This window comes from Pollachius pollachius (genome assembly GCF_949987615.1).
Source record: "Pollachius pollachius genome assembly, chromosome: 12".
Classification (NCBI taxonomy): Eukaryota; Metazoa; Chordata; class Actinopteri; order Gadiformes; family Gadidae; genus Pollachius; species Pollachius pollachius.
In genome coordinates, this window is record NC_136945.1 from 11,759,801 (window position 1) to 11,778,773 (window position 18,973).

The 18,973-nt window shown below is 50.1% G+C and overlaps 2 protein-coding genes across 2 annotated transcripts in view; one reads left to right on the top strand and one right to left on the bottom strand.

Moving 5' to 3' along the window:
• lrig1 (leucine-rich repeats and immunoglobulin-like domains 1) overlaps window positions 1-4,364 on the top strand; it is a 35,691-nt gene extending 31,327 nt beyond the window's left edge. Inside the window, exons 15-18 of the mRNA XM_079748346.1 lie at window positions 495-938; window positions 1,138-1,269; window positions 1,425-1,712; window positions 2,191-4,364. Of these exons, the coding sequence (XP_079604472.1) occupies window positions 495-938; window positions 1,138-1,269; window positions 1,425-1,712; window positions 2,191-2,396 (1,070 nt within the window). The 3' untranslated portion in view covers window positions 2,397-4,364. The remainder of the gene's footprint in view (window positions 1-494; window positions 939-1,137; window positions 1,270-1,424; window positions 1,713-2,190) is intronic.
• Window positions 4,365-6,076: 1,712 nt separating this feature from the next.
• slc25a26 (solute carrier family 25 member 26) overlaps window positions 6,077-18,973 on the bottom strand; it is a 42,471-nt gene continuing 29,574 nt past the window's right edge. Inside the window, exons 7-10 of the mRNA XM_079748122.1 lie at window positions 17,297-17,366; window positions 14,549-14,613; window positions 11,034-11,107; window positions 6,077-6,316 (exon numbers count right to left, since the gene is read on the bottom strand). Coding sequence (XP_079604248.1) covers window positions 6,220-6,316; window positions 11,034-11,107; window positions 14,549-14,613; window positions 17,297-17,366 — 306 coding nt within the window. The 3' untranslated portion in view covers window positions 6,077-6,219. The remainder of the gene's footprint in view (window positions 6,317-11,033; window positions 11,108-14,548; window positions 14,614-17,296; window positions 17,367-18,973) is intronic.

Below are 18,973 nucleotides of genomic sequence, written 5' to 3' on the forward strand. Positions count from 1 at the left end.
TAACAAAAGCCCATGGATCAATAATATTATCAATATTGTTATAATCAATATCATCTCACTGTTTAAAATGCACACTGTGATTTCATATGATGCATACAAACCTTGAATCTGTAGTTTCTTGGGAAGGAGCTTATTTACAAAATGATATTGAAGTAGTAACGCTGAAGTCCACCAGCACGAATAGATAATGAGGCATTGAAATACTCAAACCTCCACCCTGACACCTCTTCCCCCAGACAAGAAACCACAAAGTTCCACTGGAGGTGTGAAAAGGTCTGAAGGAACAGGTAGAGCTGGGTACCGAAAACAGGTTGTGTCTGTCTGACACGCACACACAGTGCAATGCCGTCTAGCGTCCCTCACTTATTGTCGAGGGAACAACCCGCATTGAAAACCACAGAGTGGGCGATTCCGTTTTCTCTACATTTGATTGTGCATCAAAGAACCGTACCACATCCCTAACCCCCCCCCTCCCCCTTCCCCTCTGGAAACAGAAACCCCCCACCTGGCCCAGGAGCTGACGGACCGCACGGTCGCCGTGGGCGACACGGTGGCGCTGCAGTGCAAGGCGCTGGGCAGCCCGCCGCCGCGCGTCTCCTGGCTGCACAACGACCAGCCGCTGCGGCCCTCGGACCACCTGCACTTCACCCCCGGCAACCAGCTGCTGGTGATCGGCGCGGCGCGGCCCGAGGACGCCGGCCGCTACACCTGCCTGATGTCCAACACGCTGGGCACGGAGCGCGCCCACAGCCAGCTGCAGGTCAGCCGGGACCAGGGGCCCTGCGCCGCCGTCACCCCGTCCGGGGGCCCCAGCACGGTCACCATCGGCATCATTGTCATCGCCGTGGTGATCAGCATCGTGGCCACGTCGCTGGTGTGGGTGTGCATCATCTACCAGACGCGCAAGAAGAGTGAGGAGTGCAGCGTCACCAACACAGGTGAGGGCTCGTCCCCGTCTCCTGATTGGCCTCTAGGGGTCACGTGACCAGGGTGTTTTCATCTGCGTTTACTGCAAGCGCCCTTGGATCGAGTGTACAGCATGTCACCTTGTACTTTTAGCAATCATTGCTCCATGGCAGGTTCTTAACTCTCCTCTCTCTCTCTCTCTCTCTCGCTCGCTCCTCTCCTCCATCCCAGACGAAACCATCGTTCCCCCCGACGTGCCCAGCTACCTGTCGTCCCAGGGCACGTTGTCCGAGAGACAGGACGTGTGCATAAAGGTGGAGTCCGGGGGCGGGCTCCAGCCCAACGGACACATAGACCCCACAGGTAACCCCTCCCCCCTCCGTTACGCTCCCCTGTGATTGATGGCATCAATGGCGACGCGGCAATGTGTGACATGTCTTGTACGACTAGGAGTTTGTTTTAGAGTTTGTTTTAATTGCATCATCAAGCCTAACTCCTCGGACCCCTCGCTCCGCCAGGGTTCGATGGCACCGGGGTGTGCGCCGACTGCTTGGAGAACGGCAACAGCTACTCCCGGGAGGACTACCTGGGCCGGGGCTTCGACCCGGCCGCCTCAGAGTACCAGCAGCTCCCCATGACCCAGCACTACCCCCACGCCCAGCCGCATCAGTACACACACCCCCACCACGCGGGGCAGCGAGACGCCCCCTGCAACGGGACCCCCAACGGGATCCGGAGGGACGCGCAGGCGACTACCTTTCCCAGAAACCACGGAACGTCACAACACAACCACAGCGATCGAGAAGGTAAGGGGATGATGAAGGCTCGTCGGATGATTGATTCAAGCTTTAGTCGGTCCGGGGGTAGGTACCGGCGATTGTGTATCGTTATGCAAGGTCTTCTTTAAGCATGCAGTGACTCACAGTGGAAAAACCATGATATCAAATAGCATTGCCCTCTCGATATATTTCTACTGGTCGATAATGTGCCGAGACTCCAATTTCCTACCATATTTGATATTAAGAGCCAGGCTAGCCGCGGCAGAGAGGGAGCTCCGTGCTGCCTCTCTCACGAGGCAGCAGGCCTTGCTCTTGCATCCAAGGTCCTCTGGCCAGGAAGGATGACAAAAAGAAAAAGTGTGCGCCTGTCACACTCCGATCTAACACGGATCTGTTTGCCAGACCCAGCTCCCCACCCCGACCCCAATCTGTGTGCCGTCCTGGGTGGCTCTCGAATAACCCTGTACACGCCAGTCCACTCAATTCTCTTTCTCCCGCCCTGCAGGTTCGTTATCGGGCAGGACGGACGTGCCATCGCAGGACGGCTCCTACCACCCCCACAACCACCACCCACCCCACTACCACACACTGGTCAAGCCGGCCGTGGACACTGACTGTGACACTGAGCTCCGGCGGGCTCTGCTGCCCAACGGACACTCTCTCAGGGCCTCTCAGAGTGAGAGCGCCCCCTTAAGGAGGGCCAGCGACTAGCAGCAGCTTCATTTTGCACTGGGAATAGAACCGCTACCTCAAATTGAGGCCTATGCCCGCCCCCCACCCCCACCACACCCCATCCCTGGATCCAACTGATCCCCCCCACCAACCCCTGAAAAGATTTGGGGAAATGGAGAGGGAGGAAGAGGAGGAGAAGGGGTGGCACTCCGGAATTTGAAGGCGGAGCTTGTGTGGGTGGCGCCCCATCTGAGCGTGTAACGTTAAGAACCTTCCCCTGGGAGGTGACCCATTGAAATCCTACATCCAAATAATGTGACTTGCATTTGAAGCATGCAAATGTAGGGAATATTGTACAGTGTGTTTGCAGGAGGAAGCAAGAGGAAAAAAACGATGAACTTTACCTTTTGGACATTCGGCTGTACATAAGAGTTTTCTTATATTATATAACTTTTACAAGAGAGAATTGAATTTATTCTGTGCATGATGGACAGAAATGATGGGATTATTTGTATTTTCCAAAAAAAACAAGCCCTTTTCAGCTTTTACCAGATTCTGCTGCGGTGCCTTATTGCATGATCAAAGAAAACGAGGAAAATGGGTTAGGGACTTGGCATAAAAGTCTTGCGTCAACAGGCATTTGATGTGGTTGTTAGCGAAGTCAACAATTATACATTCAGTTGTCACCATGGAAACATTTGAACGTGCGTTGACATATGGTACAGAAAAAAACTCTGTGACTCACTCACTGCTGTCAAAATGAAGGAAGAGCTTCCACGTTAAGATGTTGCTACACTGACTAGATGGTACGAGACACATATGGGGTCAAATAATACCATTTTATTTTCAAGCACTTTTTGGTACCGATAACACATCTGAAACCTGCTCAATAAGCAGGTCTGCCAATCGTGTGCCCGGGTTTGTCGGGAGAAGGCGCCACCGACGCTGGCAGAGTTCACACCACTTGTTTTTTATACGGAACCATAAAGCTCTTCCAAGTGTTTCTAGATAGCAGAACGTTCCTGCGAGGCTTCAGCGGTTCGCCTTGCACCACCTGGAGCGGACAGCTCTCACCCACGCATCCTGTTACCTCCTGCATTCTGGCCAGAGCCGCCTCACCTTGGCACGGGTTCGAGACCAGATGTGGGGCGCAAACTCAGAACCAGCTAAAGCCTTCCACCTGCTCTGAAAGGGAACGGATCTCTCTCTCTCGCTATTCAATACGGGAGGAAACCGAATTCCTGGTAGTTCCATTACGTTTAGTGATCTTGCCTGTCGAGGGTTGCATTTGTTGCACTAGAAACACATTGTAGCAAACGTCGACTTTTAAGGTTCACATGAGAACCGTTTTAAGGATTCTGGTGTCATACTTTAATGTAAGAGTCATTTTGTTACTGCTGTTACGTGGCATCAACACTCGTGCTGTGCGTTTCTAGAACGAATAATGGCAGTATTAAGCCATTTTGGTCTGAACACCATCTGGTAATAATAGTGTAATGGCATACTGTCATTGCCCCGGCAGGGACGGTATGTTTCGTGTTTAGGGAGGAACAATAGTTGCAGAAGAGTTTAACTCTGTGCACTATGTTGGACAAAATTGACTCGAACCAAACCAAGGCTTTCAAATACCCCCGTTCAAAACACAATGGTACCTGAATCCCACTCGGTCCTGAGACAACGTGAATGTTGAAAGATGATTACATTGTCTAATGTATATGTGTGTTTTGCCAGTGTGCTCTTTCTGTTTTGTGTACAGTCGCCAGTGGCCTTATCAGGGGATGGCTTGGGGAGGGTTGGTTTGAGGACACACTTCTCTGGTTACATGTGATTTTTGTGCCTATCAGATCGCTGGATTTACCAGTGAGACCAATCAGAGGTCCCCGTTGGGAAAAATGGTCCTAGTGTATCTAGGTATGAAAACAAAGGGACATGCTGTATTGAGGTGCAGTCCACTTTCACAGTAATTTATTGTTAACAGACTGTCTGAAACCATTGATCCGATGTCAAAGCTAAAACATTAATGCGTCTAACATGGCATTGAAGTGGCTAATAAAATCATGTTTTGCTATTCTGTTGTGGGCATCGGAATTCTTTCACCGTTATGAGTTGGATTGCAACCATTGCAGCAGAAGGGAAGTGGGAATGTTTCACCGGCAGTGTTATTTCCAACAGCTGACTGGGCAGTTAACACGCACACGCACACACCTCAAAGACCTTGATCTTCAAAGAAATTAAATCTGTGTGGACTACAAACACACATGGAGCCGATCTACCAACCAGGAGTTTGTGTGTTTGTCCGTTCCCTAAGCTCCAGATACATCAGACATGGTTGTCCACAGCTGCCTGTTTAAAATATTTTCTTATGAGTGAGGGCTGAGCCAGGGTCAGTGCCTGGCTAGAATGTGCATTCCAAACTGATGTTTGTCCCTATGACGATTGACACCCCCCCCCAGCGCCGGCCCTCCACCAATCACAAGCCGGCCACGGATGTTGTCCATGACTAACCTTTTGACAAACACTTCCACCTGTGAGGCCATTCGTCTCCCTCACCCTCTGACAGGACGTCTGACCCAGAGAACATCATACCCTCTGACAGGACCATCTAACCCAGAGAACATCATACCCTCTGACAGGACCATCTAACCCAGAGAACATCATACCCTCTGACAGGACCATCTAACCCAGAGAACTTCATACCCTCTGACAGGAACATCTAACCCAGAGAACATCATACCCTCTTACAATACTGTCTAACCCAGAGAACATTCAAACCCTGTGACAGGACTGTCTAGCCCCGGGGAACACATTCACACCAAAATAAACCATACACATTGTGGCTCACTCACTGGCTTTTAATAAGCCCAGATAAATACTGCACTCAAATCATGTGTGCACATATTCGCCCGCAAAGATTTTAGTGTAATGGAGGTATATAATAATAGGACTAACAATAATTAAACCATAATTTATGAAGTCAAACTAGCCACAACAAACGATAACTTCAAGAGTATCCCTGTCTATGTGGGAGAGACGATGACTCTAAAAATGCAATGATTGAAATAGATATTCAAGTGACGGTTGGACAGGACATTCTTGCGGGCCTCGCCTTATGAAATGAAAGCTCTTGCAGGTGGATGAGCTCAGAGGTGCTCCTGTGGGACTGGTTAAACACTGAGATATGACTCTTCTCCCCCCCAGTGGGTCTTAAAAACAGGTGGCCTGGCTCGCCGCAGACTTAAGTGCCAAGTTATTGCTGGAGGGAGCCATAAAAGATCTTAATGCCCCCTCCGTCTTCATCCGAAGTGGGGTAGAAATCAGCATCGGTAGCTCCGTCGATAACATAACAAAAGTAATCACCAGGCCATCATCTAAACACTAAAATAAAAAGAAGGGCGAAGTCATAACACGATGCAAGTCATTCAGCCAGCACAGATGCTCCGTACACTGTAGTCTCTCTGGTGAATGAGTCATATGGGACGGGTGTTCGCTTTCAGTCGGGAGGGAAGAAATGACCGCCCCGGCGGACTTCAAGCCCGTCCGCAGTGTGCTGCTGAGGAGCAGGAATGCAGAGCCACGGGGGTAACGTGATCCGTCGGATAGATGGCCCTCTACACAGCACCAGGTGTCCCTGCTCCCTGAGCTCTGGCCCAGAGCGCTGTGCCTGCGTGTGGATGACGGGGCCGAGTAGCCCTGCAGGATGTGCAGGGATGGAGGGGTAAGGGGGGTGAGGTGAGTGGAGGCGCCGGGCCTCCGGGGAACTGAGGGTGCTGCCTGGCCTCAGTCCAGTTTAGGCGTGTCTGCGGGGAGTTGAGGAGTGTCCTTGCGGTTTGTTTGTGGCGTGGCTTGGCTCGGCTCGGAGACGCTATAGCAGGGAGCTGCGCACCTTCTCGTACGCTCCCAGGAAGATGAAGCCGCCCATGCTGATGAAGGTCACCCTGGGTATGCTGCCCGCAAACAGCCTGCAGAGAGCGGACACACAAAGCGGAAGCAGTGAACACCAAGGTCCATCACTTACACATTTGATCAAATATTGCATCAATTACATAGATGACAGGACGGTCCGGACTCTACAGGTTATGGGGCTTAAGTAGGATCTCAGTGGCTGATTCTAAGGTCGGTGGAGGGGGGTGGGTGCAGTTAAGAAGAGCTTAAAGAGGCATTGGTTGGGTTGTAACCAGCTGTAGAGGATTGGTTCGGGGGGGGAGGGGGGTAGAGGATGTGCCGGGGCCATGAGAAGGCCTGCATACTCCCAGGGCCTCCTGCTCCCTACACCCACCGCCTGGCCTCCCTGCTCCACGCAGCTGTTTTTGGGATTAGGCCTCAACCCGACAGCCCCAACCCCAGATTCCCCCAGCCCACTTAATTTGAGTCAGGCCATCTATGTCTGCTAGCGTTCTGCTCTGCTCAGATCGTCTGGTAATTCACCTCTTCCCCTTTATCTGCTGGTCGGTGTGACCTCCGTCTTTCACTCACGCTACGAACCCAAGCTCCTACTCACGAAATAATTCTTCGCTCTCTTGCTCCCTCTCTTCTCTCCCCTGTCTCTCTCACTCTGTCTCTCTGCTGAGCAGACATTTTCAACACTTCCGTTCCGTACTGTGTTTTCTGCCTGTTAAGACCCTAAGTCGGCCAACACACCCCCACACTCATCTGGTCCGTTACCCACTATTCCAGATGTCGGGGATATCGCGTGGGTCTGTCTGTCTGTGTTTACGGCTGCGTGCGTGCGTGTATGCATATGCATGTGTCAGTAAGAAAGCTCAGGCGCACACAGATGCCTAAGCCTCACAGCACCAGTGGCGGTTCAAATGCAAAGTGGGCACGGTCAGGGGGGGAGCAAGTTCGTCGTTTTGAGGGTCCTCATTTAGAAGGCAGGTCACAAACGGTGCTACTTGCGTGTATACAGCGCAGGGTTCGTCAAGTGCTAAAGCTGTACAAGGTGCCAAGCATGTCTGGGATCTAGCAGCCACGACAACCATCCACTCAGGGCCCGCGTTCCACAACTCCCCCAGCGTCGGCCTGCACCAACAGATGGGCACCGGAGGACTTGGTGTGTGTGCCGTGTGTGGTTACCATGCAAAGAGCCGCAGAGAGAGAGAGAGAGACCGAGGGGACAGAGACATGAGGACCGGACTGAGAAAGGACAGGCGTGTGTATCAGTGGAAGATGTCGATTCTCAGGCCGGCGGGCAGGTACGAGCGTGGGAGCGTGAGGTGGTCCGAATGAGCGAGGAGACGTTACTTCAGAGTCGGCCTTCTTGGCCTTCCCGCATTCAGCATGCTCCTTCCAACTCAACACACCCATCCGTCATCGCAGGTCCGTGCGATGCGAGCAGCGTGTCTGCCAGCCAATGCGACGCAACGCCATTACTCACGTATAAGTGTTAAGCGTTGCTTACGGCCAATCACACTCAATTCGGAGTACAGATGGATCGATCGCGTATGTGCATGTATACATGTTCATTATAGATGACAGATGTGTTTTAGACCAGTGCTCGGTTGAAAAATAAATAACATGTAAGAGCCAAGAAATGAACAGCTCAGCACACAAAGGACTGAGATTTCCAGAAATAAACTAAGAAGGTTTGCAACCCAAGACGCCCTGGCGCCGCTCCGTCTCTCCTCGTCTCCCCTAGCATGTCACTTCCTGTCTGCGATCGAGCGCACCTGTGGAACACAAGACAGTGCGAGAGCCAGGGCTCAGAATGTTCCCATCACTGACTCAGCGTGACATCATCCACTGGCCAGCCATTATGATCAGTCAGTCCCGCTGTCAACCAATCGCCTCTCTGGGATTAGACTCAGACTAAAAATAGACTTAGAAATGACTGAAGGAACAATATCGTGCATCATTGGTGTGAGTAGCGCACTAAAAGTGATCTTGGGCAACACGCACATGAGAGAGTGAGCTGTTATTATTATCATCTTATTTTCAAAATAAGCCCACACTGTTCAGAGAAGAATGGGCCAAACATCTGAGCTGGACGCGTTGTCCAAAGGCGTTTGCCTCAGTCTACATACTTCTTAGGAGACACTGAGCACAGTTTTGACTGTGGCCTAGTTGGTCTCTATTGTAGGAGGTTTGATTGGTCTCTATTGTAGGAGGTTACATTGGGTCCTAGTTGGTCTCTATTGTAGGAGGTTTGATTGTGGCCTAGTTGGTCTCTATTGTAAGAGGTTGGATTGGGTCCTAGTTGGTCTCTATTGCAGGAGGTTACATTGGGTCCTAGTTGGTCTCTATTGCAGGAGGTTAGATTGGGTCCTAGTTGGTCTCTATTGTAGGAGGTTACATTGGGTCCTAGTTGGTGTCTATTGTAGGAGGTTAGATTGGGTCCTAGTTGGTCTCTATTATAGGAGGTTACATTGGGTCCTAGTTGGTCTCTATTGTAGGAGGTTACATTGGGTCCTAGTTGGTCTCTATTGTAGGAGGTGACATTGGGTCCTAGTTGGTCTCTATTGTAGGAGGTTAGATTGGGTCCTAGTTGGTCTCTATTGCAGGAGGTTACATTGGGTCCTAGTTGGTCTCTATTGCAGGAGGTTAGATTGGGTCCTAGTTGGTCTCTATTGTAGGAGGTTAGATTGGGTCCTAGTTGGTCTCTATTGTAAGAGGTTACATTGGGTCCTAGTTGGTCTCTATTATAGGTTAGATTGGGTCCTAGTTGGTCTCTATTGCAGGAGGTTACATTGGGTCCTAGTTGGTCTCTATTGTTGGAGGTTTGATTCTCGTCTGGATTTAAGATTACAGTTGAGGCGGCCTGGCTTCATTTCCCTGCTACAAACTGTCCCTGTGGCACGACGTGCGCACACACACACACACACACACACACATAAAAACACATGGAAGCACTTTAAAGGCTCGCTGCACTGCGATGGGGCCTATTACCATAATTACAGCTTTAAAGTCTCAGCGATGTGCAGCAGGCATGCACCGGTGCAGCCTTCAAACCGCCCAGACAGAGGCCCTGGCTCTGCACCTCCCACACAACCGCTCACGTGCTGCTCTCTGTGCTGCCTCTTCCCGGTACCGTTTAATACGCGTCACCCATTTACTTCATGCTTTGTGTCTATAACACCCCCTGTCCCCCGTCCCGCCGTTGCGCAAGTCTTTGTGTTCTTCCATCGTCTGTGCGTCTCCATGCTCCAGCCAGCTCACTGTCCAGGTGTTCTGTGGAGCGTCTCCGCTGGCTGGTTCCTAGTAATCACGCCGCGCCAAGTCACTTTATATTCCCTCTCTTCTCGACAGCAGGAGCCAAACGTCTCCCGCCAAACACATTTGTGATTCTCGTTATGTATCCACACAAATGCCCAATAACACTCCATTCGATTGCTTTTCTCTCTGCTCTTTTTGTCCCAATGACGTCGCCCACTTCGATCAATCACTTCTGAGGACAAACAAGATCCTCTGATTTGTGGGCGGTTGACTTAAGGAATGTCACAGATGTTACCGCATGTGTGTGATGTCACACGTGGTAGGTTGGATGCAAATATGCTCCCCACTCCTGTGCGTGTGTGGAACGGACTCTCCCCGAGCAGCTTGTTAGGGCTTAGTAGAGTGGTAGAAATAAACAGAAATTAGATCACACACACACACTGATTAGATTCCAGCACTGCAGCATACACAAACAACTGCCTATTGAGGCTGAGTGTATTAGCACGCGCCTGTGTGTATGTGTGTGCGTGTGTGTGTGTGTGTGCATGTTGGCGGATGTGCGCGTGTGCGTGTGGGTGTGTGAGAACGAGAGCGAGGACAGCAGAAAGAGAAGTCTCTTGCCCCCTGGTTGGCCCTCTTACTGAACACCGATCTGTAAAGAGCCAGGCGGTGGTGAATCTTGCGCTAAATGCTATGGGCTCGTACATCGACGAGTCTATTATTCACACGGCTGGTTTGTTTTAGTGCCGGCGGCCCCGGCCTTTTATCCACGGCCCTGTGTCATAAACACGGGTGAACCGGCCACTCTGGAACGCAAGGGATAAAAAACTCAATCAATATGGTGCAACCCCCGGGTCGGCGAGAAAAGCTTTTTAGATGTCTCGTTCCTCAAATTTGATCATAAATTTGTGTCCCCGGAGGTGCGGTTCCATCATCAAAACTGGATTATGTAAGAGACCGGCGGGGCGAGTTCAATCAAATCACGTGCAAAATGCAAAGCAGTTTTTGTTTTAAGTGGGATGAAAAGGGGCTTCGTGTGAAGCGGGTGGTTGTCTTTGCACGACGACTGCACTGTGCTCGCCCTCTGAACTTCCATTAGAGCTGAAGGTTGACACACACACATAACCACATCTATAGACACACAGACACACGTCTATAGACACACACACACACACACACACACACACTCATCTATAGACAGATACACACTCACTCATCTATAGACACACACACACAAACACACACACACACTCATCTATAAACACACACAGACACATCTATAGACCCACAGACACACACAATCATCTATAGACACACACACATACACACTCACATCTATAGACACACACAAACATCTATAGACACGGAGACACACACACACCATACACACAGACACTCATCTATAGACAAACAAAGACAAACATCTTTAGAAAGACACACACACACAAACACACATCTATAGACACACACACACACAAACACACACTGATCTATAGACACACAGACAGACACACACACAATCCTCACCCAGAAAGTCCGCGGCTCTTCCACACATCAAGAAGGACCGTTGGGATGTTCCCGTTCGCAGTGGCCGTTCCAGCCTGAAAAACACACGGGAGAGAGAGAGAGAGAGAGAGAGAGAGAGAGAGAGAGAGAGAGAGAGAGAGAGAGAGAGAGAGAGAGAGAGAGAGAGAGAGAGAGAGAGAGAGAGAGGAGAGACTCTTATTTTTTGCCTCTATACATACATTTACATTTGTATTAAACTGTATTTAAGACAAGTTATTGTTTTTCTAATTGTGTGCCTTCTGTCGTACCTGATTCGACGAGAGAGTGAGAAAAAGAGACAGACAGACAGAAAGAGAGACAAATGGCGAGATGGAGAGAGAAAGTATGAATGGAGGCGTGATGATGGATGGATTGTCTCGCTCACTTCCTGCTCCTGGAGAGGGGCCATGTTTAGTCTCCCCCAATCCTCTCTTTACACCCTTCACACCCTCAGACCCCTAGCTCTCTTCACCGACAGCTGTGTCAGCACAGGTGACACCTACCACGCACACATCCCCCCCACCCATGCACTCCACCCACCACCCTGATACCCCCTCCAACCCTGCAACTCAATGCATCCTCTCTGCCTCTCTCTCTGTCTCTCTCTCTCCCCCTTTTCTCCATCTCTCTCAACCTCTCTCTTCCCCCTACCCCCCTCCCTCTCTAATGCCTGTATTTACACAACTCATCTTAGCCCGGAAAAGAGCAGAGTTCCTCTGATCCATGATTCTGGAGTTTTGCATGCTGTTTAATGGATTTAGCATAACTGTGTGCTTGTGTGTGTGTGTGTATGTGTGTGTGTTTCGTGCACACACACACAGGACTTTTCTGATACCTATCCTACCACCGCTAACAGAAACACAGGAAACAGATCGCTCACTCTCTCACTCTGAACAGTGACACCTGCAATGACTGAGGAAACCCGAGGAGAAGATTCCTGCATGTGCTATAGCTGGAATAGAATAAATAGAGCAACTGCCTCCCTCCCTCTCTCTCTCTCCCTCTCATTCTCGGTCTTTCTTGTTCTCGTTCTCTCAGTCTCTCGTTCTCGTTCTCCCTCTCTCTCTCTCTCCACCCCGCCCAACACATTCCAGTTCCTCCTGTTTAGCTTGGAGAGGAGCAGGTGAGTTACAAGTCTGCCTTTAGCTCCTCTGACAAGTTCCCTACACAGCCCCAGGGTAAACAGAGAGGAAACGAAGAGCCACGTGTCCATGCACACGTGTGTCGACACCCACATGCACACATACACAAACATCACTAACAAACACACACACACACACACACACAAACACACACACTTAGCTAACACGGTCAAAACAGCCTGAAGGTCTACCGAAATCTTTTCAGCAGTTCCTAACCAGCATGAGCAGACCAGGTCTTTACAACACCTCCGCTGCCGTGGCCGCGCAACACAACAGATCCATCCAAATCTGAACCCAACGTCCCGGTCCTCCACAATGCTCTGTGGGCCACATAAGAGAGCCTCTGTGCTCCCAGCAGAATGATGGTGTTTACTGGCCTGGGAAAAGGCAGCAGGGTAAACCCAAACGAGCAGAAAGCCCCCAGGCTGCCAGGTTGCAAATCAACAGTGTGTTTGTTCCGATGGGCTTCCGGGGGGAGGTGCGGTGAGGGGCAGGGGAAACGGGCTGGGGGTTTCAGGTCCAGAGCTGGCACCAGGAACAGGGAGCAGGAGCTTTTACTTTTTATATTCCCTTTACAGCGGAGGCTGCGTGTCATGGCCCCCCCACGGTGCCCACGGTACCAGAGCCAATCGCTGTGTGTGGCAAACCGCCGGCCCACCCGGTGCAGGACGGCTGACTGTCAGGGAGGGGGGGGGGGGGGGGCACACGCACACACACATACAAGCACCCACCAAAGCCTCAATGACAGACCGGGTCCGTGCCCCACCACTTAGCTCTAGCCGTCGCCCCGCACGGCCCGGAAGGAAACAAACGTGACAAGTTCAGACACCTTCATCCACCCTTCCTCCGGCCACCTCCATAGCTCCCTTTCTCTGTCTACCGCCCCCCCTACTGCCACAAGCAACCCCCCACCCCCCTTCCCTTCCCTTCCCCACCCCTCCTTCCCTCCCCCCCCCAGTCCTGCCTGGGCTTGTTAGGTGCTGTGTTGGGAGGGTGCAGTACTTAATGGAATGTCGTTCTTACGCCGTTGTAAAACAAATAATAACAGGGAATGGGATGGGGTGGGTTGAAAGAAGAGAAAAGAGAAGTGCCCAGCCCTTGTTAGGGCAACTGTGGAACTGTGGCCTGCAAACCCCGTCCACCAGTCGGGTTACAGGCCACCTGCTCTTTAATGTTGGGGGGGTGGTCCTGCAGTGTCCACGCAGTGTCTGTCTGCGTGGACACTGGAGCACTGTAAGAGAGCTTGGTAGGGTCTAGAGTCCAGATCTGTCTGAGCGGCCCTGCTGCTTGTTCTAGCGGGCCGTAAGTTTGTCGGTGGGTTGGGGGAGGAGGGGGAAGAGTTGAGGGGGGGGAGTGAGGGCTGAGGGGGGCAGGAACAGAACACTGAGTCTTCTCCAAGGACACAGGGAGCTGCAGGGGGTGAGTTGAACTCACTCACCTTCCTTTCCTCACCCCCCCCCCCCCCCACACACACACACACACACACACAGTGAGGGAAACCAGACATGCACACATACACAGAGAGCCAGAAGAATCACAAGAGCCGAGGAGGAGCAATAGAGGAGGTAGAAACATAACAGAGCGACTAAAATGGAGGACTGAGGGAAAACAAAGACAGGGTGAGACACGGCCAGAAAGAAGAAGGGGAAAAAGAGATTGAGAGAGAGAGAGGGAGATCGATGGATGACGTGGAACACAGGGACCGGGAAGATCCTACCTAGTCCATGCTCTCTTAAGGCTCAGTTATGGTTCCACGTCGACGCAACACAATGACCGAGCAGACTCAAAACTCAAATTAACCCTTCGACGCAGTTGTGAACCTGGTTTGGTTTTGGGTCGGGTTTTAGTGCTTGGACCAATCAAAGCCCTTGCTACTGCGTCGCCTACATTTTTTGGGAGGCGCACGTCAGGCCCTTGCGGAGGACGTGAGGAGGTTCCGCAAGGACGTAATGGGTCGTAAACCCCCTTGCGTTGCGTCAACGTGGAACCATAACTAACCCTTTACACTAACCATGAGCACAAACACGTCCACTCCCCCCCCCTCACACCCCCCGCCCGAGACCAGCCACGGCCACGTCTGTGTGATTGATGTGTGCGTGCGTGCTGTGTGTGTGTCATCTCCGTGTCCCTATGTAACACTGCCAGGCTCTCCCTATTGCGGTTTGTTGAGCTTTTGTAGAGGCTGTGAGTGTGCTCAGTCTGTGTACTGTGAGGAATCACCTGACAGCCCTGTTTAACATCTCCTGGCACTGTGTGTGTGTGTGTGTGTGTGTGTGTGTGTGTGTGTGTGTGTGTGTGTGTGTGTGTGTGTGTGTGTGTGTGTGTGTGTGTGTGTGTGCGTGCGTGCGTGCGTACCTTTGCTAACATAATCCTGGTTTTGGCCACGTCCAGGGGCGTTGTGACAAAAGCTGCAACTGCACCTACAACCACACAAAACACGCAAGCACACACTTAGCAAACAACCACAAACACAAAATGTACTATAATATACCCTTAGGAGGCCTTTTAACATCTTCAGACCTCTCATTTAATTCAAGCTTACATTCACAGTTATGGTAACATTATCGGTCAGTTAACAGTACAACCTGCCCTTAACTACTTTTACTTTAAGGTCATATTCTCATCCCTATTATGCCTCATTAATAAAAGTACTAAAGTACGGCTCCAGCAGTCCACACGCTATGTTTTAAGGAGATACACCGTGGCTATGCACTCTGTAACCACTTTGTTTGTGTGAAAGTTTTCCTGGAGGAGAAAGAGGCTACACTGGGGCCATTAGGAGGGCAGACGTGAACATTTTAAAACAAATTGAATCAAGACAATTGTACACAAGCGTTGTTGAAGCATCAAGACCTTGTTATTGTGTGGAAGTGTATTCTGGCTGGCGATGGAGACCGATTTCACAAGCTTACGCGATATCATGTCCTAATGAAAGCGACGGGTCTTTAGACTGTCAATGGAGGAGGGATGTTTGTGCGTTTGTGTGCGTTTGTGTGTGTGGCGTGCAAGTTCTTTCCTAACACTCAGCAGTGAAACAACGACTTGGTCTACAAGCGCCGTAGGGTGTTGTGCAATAATCTTGGATGGACATTAAAGACAGACATCTCCATATAAATCTCATGAATCATCACAGAGTCCCGGAAGATTTAAGAACAACTAAAAAACTGCCCTATCAGCACCAGGGCTGCTTACCATTTAGAGTACAAAATCTAGTTTGGTTATGAACTTCTTGTGATGGATCGATTTGAGGGATAGGAGGATACGCTCTTGTTCAGAGAATAATCCTTAACTTCAGACCAACTTTTTAAATCAGTACACTAATTTCATAGAGACAACATAGACCTTGAATGAACACACATTTCAACACATTTAGCGGGACTTGCATCCTTTAGGATTCTTTAGGACATGGGATTATAAATTCCTGAGATATTGTGACACACGCATATAATAAAAATCCAAGCCCCTTTCGAATGCATTTAAGTTGTCAGGCCTTTTTCTTTTAGTGCTGCGTGTCCTCCAGCCTTTTCACCGTCCATCCTCCCTCCTTCTGGCCATGTTTCCTGCCCCCCCCCAGCCCCAGGATAGGGCTTGTCCATGTGGACGCCCCACTGAGCCACAGGTTGGCTAGCATGAAGGTTCCTGTACGGTTCCATCCGTCCTGCATGTCAATACACTGTTGATCGGTTCTCCTCAAGGCCTTTAATACGAGAGCAAAATAAAGAAGATAATCAATAAGGATTCATTTGTCGTCATGTTTCTGGAGTTTGGGTGTAGTTTTTATATTACCTGTATTTGATGCATGTTTTATTTTTGTGGGTGTACTGCTGACATGTTTTTCTCCTTGTGTGCTATTGCTGTTGGTCTGCCATCTGTTCAGCCCTTTGGAACACGTTGTTCGAAAAGGGGCTTAATAAACAAAGATTTACCTACTAGAGAGTGATTGGATGATGGGTTCCAGGTATAAACTCTTCACATAGTGACAGTTGTCAGTATGGTGGTGACGCCACCAGGGCTTATGATATACGTGTACTTCATATATGCATATCAAAAATGGCATCGGTACGTGACATGTAAATAAATGGCTCTCGTGTCTCTTCTTCCTCGTCTGTCTAAATCAATGCCAGAGCCTCGCAGTGGTAAGCCAAAACGTGCAGTCCTACGCTCTCAGATCCCTAATCTTCACTTGTTTTTTGTTTCCATAGTCAAGTCTATCCTTCTCTTGGATTTCCGTTCACCCTCTATTGGTCTGGTTTCCTTTTCTCCCCCACCCCCGTCAGGCCCCAGTGACCGGGGGGGGGTGGGGGTGGATGCAGCTGCAGGGATCCCAGTCCAGGAGCATCCCCCTTCTCACCCCTACATCTCCTTTCTCAGTGCCCTCCCGCGGTCGTCCATCTCTCCCCCAGGATACACTGTCAGACAGAAAAGGCTGCCGTGGCCCGAGAACCAAATTAAATACGTATCCGTCCAAGTGTTTTGAAATACTAAGCACAATTTAACAAGGTAACATGTTAACCCCGCAGAAGAACAGTGCGCAACGAGATGAAGCTTTGTGACAGAGAGAAATAGAGTTTTGAACAACTGATATTACTCTTGGAGCAGTAATAGAAGCAGCGTGCGTACGAGTGGAAGCCTGAGTTACATTTAAGTAAGAGGATTTCGCATTTATTTGCTAAATCGGTCTCTATCGCACTTAGACCAATTTACCTTTACATTCCTACATCGACTCTCCGTTGTAAAACCTTTAAAACGATATTTCTAGATTTTGTGTTGATTCGAGTGTTCTCGTTTTTTTTTTTAAGGGTTAACGGTCAGCATGTTGACATTTCTTTCTTCCTGCTCTCTGAGCGATGCTCTGCTGCTCGCTGCCTTCCTGCCGTCTGGCGTGCAGGTGAGGCGGGGCGCAGCAGCCCTGCCAGCGACCACCAGCCAAGGTCCAATCCTCCCCAGGAATGTGGCGTGACGGCGTCTGCTGACATTTTCCCCCGGTAGCAGTGCTGACCATCAGTTTACACACCCACCCGTCTGTCCATCCAGCCACCCACCCCGGTATCACTCACCCCTCCCTTCTCATCCACACACACACAAGCATATAATCCCATGCACCTGCAAGGGCTCCGCACACCGCAGCCTGCCAGGAGTAGAGCGCGTGACCTTGCCTCTCTGACCAGAGAGTCTGTGTGGGAGGAGAGAGAGAGAGAGAGAGAGAGAGAGAGAGAGAGAGAGAGAGAGAGAGAGAGAGAGAGAGAGAGAGAGAGAGAGAGAGAGAGAGAGAGAGAGAGAGAGAGAGAGAGAGAGAAGCGTGGTTATTGGTGATACCAGACATTAAAAGCACATTTTGCTGCACGGCCAGGGGGGCTAGGGGTCTGGGAACTGGGCTGCGAGGCTATTTTTGTGACCCCATGCTCTCCCCCATCTGGCTCCCCCGGTGATGTCACGCTGCCTCGTTTTCCCAAAGGAACCAGCCCCAACCGCCCCCCCCCCGCCCCATCTCCACTGCAATACAAAGTATATATCTACGATGGGTTTCATCATTATCCATGTTTATCGTGCAAATAAGGCTCTGTGTAGGCAAGATAGGAGCCAGCTTTTTTTTCAAAGGTTTCATGGGACTTTGACGTCATCCAATGGCAGCAAGACAATAATATCAAATCCAAACCATTTGTAGTCCGCTGAGGCAGTGGATGTGGCAACAAGGCCAAGAAGCTGGGAATAGCACTCATGTTTACAGTGGAGGAGTTGTTTCATTTCAATTAGAGCTTTTATATTTAGCATAAAACTTGATTTTTCTTTTTCTTTCAAGGAAAATGGTCTAGTCCAGATATTTATTCAAATTTAATTCCTCCTTCATGCGTTCACATTTGTATATACGTGCTCGAAAAAGTAAAAAAACTTTTCATGTGATAACCAAATGAGATGTTTCTGAGTTCACAAACACAAGACCATACACGCACGGCCCCCCTATGCAAAACAACGATGAATGAACATGAGCTACTCGGCCTGGCCTTTGCATCCTGAGCCATGTTTGCTTTCGGGGGGGAAGCAATTGAGGAACATCATGGAGTGATTATCTGTGTTTTCTTATGACTGTGCCCCATGCACGTTCAACCTGTTGCACTCTGCCTTTCTCACACACACACAATTTGCAAGCACAGGAAGAACGACCATGCCTTTGCTTGGACATACATTATCTTTGCTCACAGTCGCTCGCCGACTCACACACACAACACAATATGCATACACAGGAATCAAAACACACAGCCCGATCATAAACAAAGTATTTTCTCCGACACACACACACACACACACACACAAGTATTTTGTCACACATACACAAACAGACAATTATTGATACTTGTATGTGTGAGAAAATACTTGTGTGTGTGAGAAAATGTTCTATTTTCTCCCACACACGAACACAGAAATATTTTCTCACACACACGCATCAGGGCAGAAAGACAGGGTCTTGGTCTCAGGATGCTTCATGTGTGTTCCATTAGACAGCAGATTAAAACAGATTTTGTTTTCCACATCAAAGGCCGACATGCTCTGGGATTTTCTCCCTCTCTTCCGTCCTCCTCTCCTCCTCTCCTCCCTCCCTCCCCCTCTCCCTAACTCTGCCTCACCGTTTCATGAATAAATAATAGGAGATAAACACAGGAAAACGGATCTGACCTTTGAACCCTAGACATATTTGGTGACGCTTCGGGGTAACACACCTGGTCGACGTCCCCAAGACACGCAAAGGTAGCTCTGGTGTGTGTGTGAAAGAGAGAGAGAGAG